Here is a 9,034-nt window from a genome sequence, read left to right as displayed (position 1 = left end):
AATACGACGGCTGTGAACATTTCCCAGTAACCCCTAAATTATTAATTGAACAAGTCTAGTTCTCAGTCTGCCCCCAAAGCTAAACAAAAGAGCAATTCTTCTCCAGAAGTGATGTAATGTGAGAATACATGGGAGTGTATGTTTGCGGGCCACGCAGCACTGTGTATTTGACCCACTTTGAGACATCAGAGATCACACACTGTCCTCGTGAGGAGAGGGTGAGGGTCATCTTTACTCTGACCTCCCATGTATTAGAAGGCACAGTGGCACACACCCATTGGCCAAGGACCCATATTGTACATGCTACATAAACATGTTATAAACTGTATGACATAGCAGTGGTATGAGAGAGTACATGTAAATGTTGAGGGGAGTATAGTTTGTTTTAGCGATTGAATTTCACTTTAATGTGAGTTCTGTTTTCTATGTGAAATGTATCTTTATTGACAGTATAGTACTGTGATGTTAGTGTGTGTGTGGTTGTGTCCGTGCGTGTGTGTACATGCGTGTACTCATTGAGAGTGTGCAGGCAGCTAAAGGTGGGCTGAGTTCGAGTCCACAGATGGGGGGGAGGGGGGGTTTATTTGCTCGGTCCACGGCCGGGCGTGTGTGAGCACACAGAGGCCGCTCAGAATGTGTGCGCCATGGAGTGTGTGTGTGCTCTCCTGCACTGCTCCCATGAATGAGCAGCCTGAACGTGTAGGATAAAGGTGGTCTGTGCCTGGACTCTGCCCCTGGTCCTCTGACCCTTAAAGGCCGTATTGATGGAGGTGCAGCAGTAAGGCTTAGATGAGCTGAACGGCCAAGGGCAGAGGGCTCCATGTAAGGGAAGAGACACTGTCTGAACCACACAAACTAGAACTAGACGTCCCAGCCAGAGGGGGTGGTCGTGTAATACCGGTAATATCTGTTTAATAACACAACGTGTGTGATAGACACAGTCCAAAACGTGACTCAGATTACAACAATCTGGTTAGTGGTACGGTGAAGGCCGAATGGTGACACCCCCACTATACCGATGATGACTCGTGCCTTTCTCAAAATTCAACACGCTTTATATTGTACGGGGGTAACTCACCCCACCACGGCCAATGTGTAACACCCATTTGGGCAGTGGTGTTGTAGAGGGTAGACACTTCTCCAGGCACCACTACTCCACTGCATTTTGGTGATGCAAGGCAGCCATAGTTCACCAAAACACTCACCACATTGTGGGTCCAAAGATAAATATTAGTTAGGCGGATATGGATTTTCCAAATCCACAGACCTGACCACAAAAAAAAGAAAGTGTTTATATGAATGCTCAACCAGTGTGTGCATGGGTATGCAAAAGCCTAACATAATACTAGCCTATACGTGTGGTTAGGTAGAAAAATGGGACATACCAAAGGAAAAACAGAGAGAATTAGGAAGAAATATAACATCATTAGCATGTACAAACAGTCATTTCCTGCCCTCTGTAAGGAGATTGTATCAACACAGCCTTTGTTTAAAACCCAGTGATATGAAATATGGACGTGAGTAAAAGCACCGCCCTCTCTCTACCAAGCAGTCAGTCAGTCTCCCCAACCAACATCCGTCTGTAAACGACCTTTGACCCCTTTAACTTCCTCCCAGATCCAGGTAAAACCTCAAAGGCTGTCTCGCCCCTTTTTATAGAACCGTCTCTCTGTGGCCCTCGTAAAATATACCTTTCCAGCTGCATGACAATTCCACACAGCCTGCCTGGGTAATCACTGAGCGGGAACACTTCTTCACGATGAGGCTCTCCTATACCACACCACCGCCACCCATCATAGCTACACTATTTGTACAGTATAAACATTTTGGATGATTATATGTAATTACTAGTGATGCATAAACACACATCCACGGATGCACACACACACACACACACACACACACACACACACACACGGATTTCTGTTCCATGCTACAAACCCTTTCCTCAGTAATATCGTTAAGTGAAAGGAGTCATGGACTTAAACGCTGCCAAGAACTCCCCCATATGAACACCACTCATTAAATATTTTCAACTAACACTCCCACTTAAGGTGCTATTCCATAATTCTAGTGTGTGTTTGTCTCAGTGTGCTCAGTCCACAGCAACCATAGTCAGGGTTAATGTACTGAAACAGCACGTATTACCTGCCTCCTGTTCATTGCTCTCTAGTTCAATACGGGCCTAAGGATGTGCACAAGACCTCATAATGAACATAAGTGGATCCTACATTCACACTCACAGTGGCATTCCTTTATAGACCACACACCCTGTCAGCTCACTGACACCTGCATATCGCCATGCTCGCAGATGTCAATCACGTGTGAGCCACAACCAATCGAAGTGAAGCTTCACTGAGGTGGATAGGCCATGTCACATTTTACAGCTTCACCAAATACCCAAGGCCGTGACCCTCCCTTCTCTGTGAGATTCACACATACCCATCATGTTTGGCTGTTATTTGTACATGTGTTAAGACGACATGAATAGAACACAGATAGGGGATTATTTTACATTTACTCTCTTATTGGGTCTCTCCATACAGCGAACCATGCTGTGTAACTCATACGGGCTATATCATTTGGACTGTTGGGTAATCTGGAGTACTGGTAGCAGAGGGGTGGTATAGAGCCCTTTTAATCGGCTATGAAAAGCCAACTGACATTTACTCCTGAGGTGCTGACCTGTTGCACCCTCTTCAACCACTGTGATTATTATTATTTGACCCTGCTGGTCATCTATGAACATTTGAACATCTTGGCCATGTTCTGTTATAATCTCCACCCGACACAGCCAAGAAGAGGACTGGCCACCCCTCAGAGCCTGGTTCCTCTCTAGGTTTCTTCTTAGGTTCTGGCCTTTCTAGGGAGTTTTTCATAGCCACCGTGCTTCTACACCTGCATTGCTTGCTGTTTGGGGTTTTAGGCTGGGTTTCTGTACAGCACTTTTGTGACATCAGCTGATGTAAGAAGGGCTTTATAAATAGATTTTATTGATTGATAATAGATGTTGTCAGCGCTCGATCTGCTCCATCCTCAGTAAACACTACCCTCTCTCAGATGTTCTGGAAATAAGTTCCATGGTAATTAATAGTCATGATGTTGCTCACGCCTTACTGAGCATGACAAAAACAATGCCAGGACAAGCCAAGCTGCTCTCAAGCAACGCACTGCTGCAAAAATAGGAACCTTTAGAAGCAGCCATCCAACGGACCGGTCAGAAGGAAAATAAAAGGATACGAACAGCAGGGGAGGTGAGGAACTGGGCTCTTCCTGCCGTAATCAGAAGTCAGAGTGTTTCCTGTCATTGTAGGAGCATGCACCCCCCCCCCACACACACACACACCACCACACACAGGTACGTGAACCCTAATCATGCATTGTGGGCCCTTAAGCTCTCTTCTTCATAAACACTTCATTATGAAAACCTGAGGACTCTGTAAATATTTGCTCAGCCTTATCACCCTCCCTTATCTTGGCGTGAACTTTCCGCACTACATGGCTTCCAGGGCTTTATTTCCTTAATGACTTTGTGGGTTCTGATAACTTCAAAGAATAGACAATTGAAAATGGGTGGAGCGTTCCTTGAGGGGCTCCTGAAAAACAAATAGTGCTGCAATACCTTGTAAATGGGTTAACAACTCTCACTTACCCTGCCCGTTTGACTTTTATCTACCTGCTCCAGACCTGGCAAACAGGTGTGAGAGACCTCTGCAGATTTATTTCAAGACTAAATCATAAGGTTATGGCTACTCTCATCCATACAGATGAAACATACCATGTGGGGATGACATCCACATTTGGTATGATCATCCTAATTTGGCATCCTATTAGTGAAGTATGCATGGAGACTGCTTTATCACTTAACACTACACCCTACCTACTTACAATTCAGATTTGGTCCAAGATCTGACAAGTATAATAAAACTAAGTCACATAAAAGGTAGGATCCTCAGCCTCACCTCCCACTAGTGTCGGGGTTGGTGGTTGTGCTGTACTGTGGAGGGTCTACTCTAGTCAACACAAAGCCCCATTGGCCCCTAGCCAAGACAAAGTCAGAGTAGGCCTCCGAGGCCAGTCATTTGGTACAGCTATGCCAGAGATGGGTGCATTCACTAATGACTCAGACCTTTCCCCCTCAATAATGCTGGGTGAGGCAATGGGGGGGAGAAAAAGTGATTTATAAGTGTTTTTGTCAGGAGCATGGCAAAGCTGAACATGCTAGTGTCTTTAGGAGGCAGTATCCTTCCTGTAGTATGAATGATTGAGAGGGTGTAGTTTCGAAAACAGATGACACTAGAGAAAGATCTTCCCAGAAATTCCAAGACCCTTGCTTCATTCTTTCTGTGAAGGATAAGACCAAGCAGCACAAGACTCTTTTCAAAATCATTTTATTGGGAGAACTACAAAAGAAACTGTACAGTACAAAGTCTCACACTCAATTTGTAGTGAACTGACTCTCCAAAAATAATTATATTACAACTCAGGTTGTCTTTTTGTCCGTTTTAGTTACATTCAAAAAGCTTTACTTCTGATAAAAGTAGTCAAAAAAAATACATAGTGCGCATCCCCTGAACTAGTCAATATCAAACAAAATCAAAAGTAGAGGAATGGGGAATAAAAAAAAAAAGTATGGTTGTCCCAGGGTCTTATGATAAGTGGTACCAACCTTCAAAAGTAATTCAGCTCCAACACTACATTCAATTAAACTTGTGGAAAAGATACATGTAGGAAAAATACTTTATTTGGTTAATATTAAGGCATGTAAGACGGTGAACCCTGTAGGCACTACACAATAATACTGGGAAACAAGGGATTGCTACATTCTTTAGCGAGTGGCTGGAATCACAGTGTGACCTCGTACAAACAGAAGAAAACAAAAATACTTTTTTGGTTAATTTATTTACTTGGGTTCTTTGTCACCGAGTCTGATCTATGAAAAAAAATGAAAAAAAGCAAGGCTAGCTCAGGTTTGGACGGTCTGCACAACCACATTGTTTATACATTCTACAGAAACATCTAGATAAGGATTCTCAAAACACCTTCCACAGCTCTTACAAGCAACCTCAGAACAGCAAATCACGCAAACTTTTGTTTTAATAAACGTAAACAAAATTTAGGAAATAAATATCACATACGTTCTCTTAAATTAAGATTTTTTTCTTTTTTACTAATTTACAATAAAAATAACCAAGTGAAGTTACAAAAGGAGACCAAAAACAATATATATATTACTGTGAAAAGGACATACACTCCACTTTCTGCAGATTAATAATGGCGATCATAATTTAAACATAAAAGAATATAGATCTATTGCTTCATCATACTTGATAAATACAGTATGGACAAATTACCAACATATAGCCTATACTTTTCACAAGATAATAAATAAGTTAAATATTTCATAGCCAGTTACGCACTGCTATGTAATCACTCAAAACAGCTAAAAATATAGAAATATATTTTCAACCATCTGCAGTGATTTCCCCAAACAAACCTAACTCAAAGAGTGCCTCAACTAAGCAACAAACTATACTACTCAAACAAACCACTGCGTGGCGCTGTGAAAAAAAGATTAAAGTTCTGGAATGGAAGTTTAAGCTTTCAGAAAGGAACACATACTTAGAAGAAGAAAAACATTTTTTTTTTTTTTTTACATTGTGTCAAGGCATTTCTTGGCAGGATGGAGGAAATCTGAAACTGCTTTACAGTCTCGTGTCAAGTTTTGTACACATCTATCCCAGGGAAGTGTGGCTTGCCTGAGACAAATACTGCCCTTACTTGCAGCTCAAACGTGTAAGCCACCGATGGAATGCCTTCTGTTGATATCTACTTCTATACAACCATCATTACAAAAAGGAAAAACAACTAATGCCATGTCAAGGACAAATTTGATCCATTGAAAATAACATGGGATATTTAGTCATCAGAAATCGACAGCCTGCTGAAGATTGGCAAACGTTTCCCAGCATCCAAACTCGGAGACTCAGAGCCGCTAAGACTCCCAGAAGAGCTGAGGGATCCGCTCGCATAACTCTCCCGGTCTGAGAGGGAGTCGGGCGGGCTAGGAGGGGAGTCGAACACCGGTGATTCGTTGAGGCGGCGCAGGGACTGCAAGTGGCTCATGTTGTATGAGGGGGGAGAAGGGGGGCACATGTTGGCATGAATGTTCCCGTAGTAGGCACCATTGAAATGGTTGTTGCCATAGCCGTTTTGCGTATGCAAGGCCAGGGGAGCAAGTAAGGCTTTCAGGTCATGTCCAGGAAAACTGAATGCACTGTTCACACAAGACATGGAGTTGGGAGACCGTATGTCCTCATAATAGTTGAGAGAGCAAGAGGAGTTTGAGGGGGGTGGTGGTGTGCGCGACGTGGGGCTCTCGAGTAGTGGCGACTCAAGTCCGTGGTGGCTGGAAAAGCCTGAAAAACTCAGGCTGTGGTGAAGCTTTGGTCTGTCCCTGTTGTACCCAACTTGCTGCTGCACATCGCCGCTTTGACCATAGCCGCAGAGCTCGTGAGCTGATTTGGGCTCCCCCTGCACGTTGGCGTTGCTTGGAGCGGGTCTGCGCTCATCAGCGTTGTGGATAAAATGACAGCGGGGACCGTAGGGGCAGAAGCCAATAGTGTGGAAAGTGCGACAGGGCTCGGTTTTATACTTAGGGTGACGAGACAAATTTCTCAGCTCATGGTAGCCGTGCGCGAACTGGCATTTCTCTCCGTATTTGCACGCTCCGTTCTCCTCGAAGGGCCTGCAGAGTTCGGTCTTGTAGCGGGTGGAGTTGATCTGAGAGCCTGGCTTCTGCTGCACGATCTGCAGCTGCTGGCTGCGGTCCCCATTCTCGCTGTATGTCCGGTCGCGGAACTTGTTCTCCTTGTTCATAATGGCAGTGCTGCTGCTCGTCGCGTTCTCCATCAAATTACTGTAGGAGTTGGCAGAGTACTTGTTGCTGTTGTTGGTCATTGCTTCCATGTTGGTGGTCGAGTTTCTACGGAAAAATCCCGGCGCGAAAGAACTATTGGAGCTATGTGTGTTCACTGGAGGACCCACCGCTTTCTTGTCCAGTATGCTATTGATGTGATTCATAGCGTTCATGTTCATATCTTGCTGTTGAGAGAAAAGACAAATTAGCAATGCATTTCCAATAACGCGCTTTGACGAATACATGCATTCTGATAAAACAAGACTGCAAACGTACACTTTATTACAAGTAAAAACTGTATGCGCGTGCCACCAACACGTTATTGCTTACTATATGTAGTTGTAACCTACTGAAAATAAATGTATGCTCCAAGTTAGCTATCCATCAAACCTGGTAAAAAATATTTTCCAACTCCAAACAATGGGGAAACTTACCTTGTAAAGCATGTCGATATCGTAGAAAGCGGACAAGATGGTTGCAGACATCTCTTTTTCGGAAGTTCTGTCGCAGTAACGTTACAGTAGCTCTCATAGAGGACCAAGCAGGATCCTTCAATGCACGAGGCAACTGTTGTAAATGGTGCCACGACTGGTTTTAGAGCGTTAAAGAAAAAAACGAATGTGCAATTCCAGTGGTGGAGATGAATCAACAAGTAGGTGAACGTTCCTTGTGTGTTGCAGGTTCTTCCTTAGAGAAGCGCTGAGCCAGACTGCTTCACTAACTGCTTTTCCTCTGCACATGGATATAAATGCTTCGCGGTGGCTCGCGTGGGTGGAGTTTTCTGAAGTTGTAGCAAAGTTTTTTTTGCAGGGCACGCCCCCGGTATTCAATAGTCTCCCAGTCACTGGTTGGCCGCCATTATCATACAGCCGCCTTGAAATTGTACCCCTCCAAAATTCTATCACACCACGAAATTGTGTAAAGTTCCATAGATTTACTAATTAGAATACTAATACTGGTAATTTAATAGGAGCTCTATGCTTGAATCTAGCAATAGCGTACAGTAGTAGTTGCTAGAAAAGTAATTTCTTTGTACAGGTTTAGGCAAATACAAACGAAGGACCACTGCTCTCTCTCTGTTTCGCACGCTTGAGAGGGACAGCAAGTGTTTGGGGAAATCGTATGAATGAATGCAGCCAGAATGCAATGTATTTTTTGTTTAGGTTTGTTCCCGAGTGGTTGCATAATGATAATCCACACCCCCGAATTTATGCCCCAGTTCAGGGCTCTAAAACCATTTTCCTGGAAAACTATTGTCCTATAGATTCACTCCATCGCTAATTTCTAGCGCACCTGATTCAAATAGCTTGTTGATAAACGGAATCAAGTTACTAACAACTGGGATTGGAGCTGAAACCTACAGCTCTCCAGGAGCAGGGTTGGGGACGCCCTGTGCCTAGTCTCTTACGAATTACAAAATATCATTTTCCACTCCAACGTGGACTTGTAAAAAAAAAAAAAAGACATTACATAAATTTTCAATTGTTGTGCAGCACAGTTCATTTACACATAATATGGCTAATTGAAATATAACAAGGACACACGAGTTCAAAGTAGCACTCATGGAAGCCACTCGTTATACACAGAGCGTTCAGCCATCTATTCTATACTGTGGCTCAACCGCACACAACCTCAGAATACTGCACTGAGACTTGACTGAAGGAATGTGAATCTCTGTAAAAAAGCAGTGAAACACTGCAACGCTCAAAATGAATTTACAGACTTGAGCGCCACCTGCTGAGGTGCAAGGCATGATTTAAATTTAAAATAGCCTATTTTGTCAGTGTGATGTAACAAACACTTAACACCATCTGAAAGCTATGAAAGTGTGAGAATGAAAATACTCTAATTTGGAGCCAAACCAAGTTCACAGCCACACCATAGAAAGACTGCATAATTAGCAACGAAGTGCAGAGCAGCAGGGCTATACTAGGGTCCCACAAGGGATATATTTTTGTTTGGAGTATGTTACAATTCTGTAGAAAACATATCACCAAAAAGTGCAGGTTTCTGTGACACCAGTTACCATCAAGTCTTTCCCAATTGCCCAAATCTGAAAGTGCATCATTCAATAGTCATACTGTGAACTAGCAACAGCCGAAAACAAATGACAAC

The 9,034-nt window shown here is 43.4% G+C and overlaps 1 protein-coding gene across 2 annotated transcripts; it reads right to left on the bottom strand.

Annotated features, from left to right (window-relative positions):
- Positions 1-4,374: 4,374 nt before the first annotated feature.
- LOC120017559 (mRNA decay activator protein ZFP36L2-A-like) lies at positions 4,375-7,657 on the bottom strand. 2 transcript variants are annotated; one of them, XM_038960400.1, is made up of 2 exons: positions 7,354-7,657; positions 4,375-7,100 (listed from the first exon to the last, which is right to left on the bottom strand). In XM_038960400.1, the coding sequence occupies exons 1-2, from the start codon at positions 7,448-7,450 to the stop codon at positions 5,920-5,922; spliced, it is 1,278 nt and encodes a 425-aa protein (XP_038816328.1). In that variant the 5' UTR covers positions 7,451-7,657; the 3' UTR covers positions 4,375-5,919. The 2 variants fall into 2 exon arrangements, with proteins under 2 accessions (XP_038816328.1, XP_038816329.1); XM_038960401.1 differs by having other exon boundaries at positions 4,375-7,104; positions 7,354-7,656.
- Positions 7,658-9,034: the final 1,377 nt, after the last annotated feature.

This window comes from Salvelinus namaycush, chromosome 22 (genome assembly GCF_016432855.1).
Source record: "Salvelinus namaycush isolate Seneca chromosome 22, SaNama_1.0, whole genome shotgun sequence".
Taxonomy (NCBI): domain Eukaryota; kingdom Metazoa; phylum Chordata; class Actinopteri; order Salmoniformes; family Salmonidae; genus Salvelinus; species Salvelinus namaycush.
The sequence above is the reverse complement of the archived record's forward strand: the minus strand, read 5'-3'. Positions and strand labels throughout refer to the sequence as shown.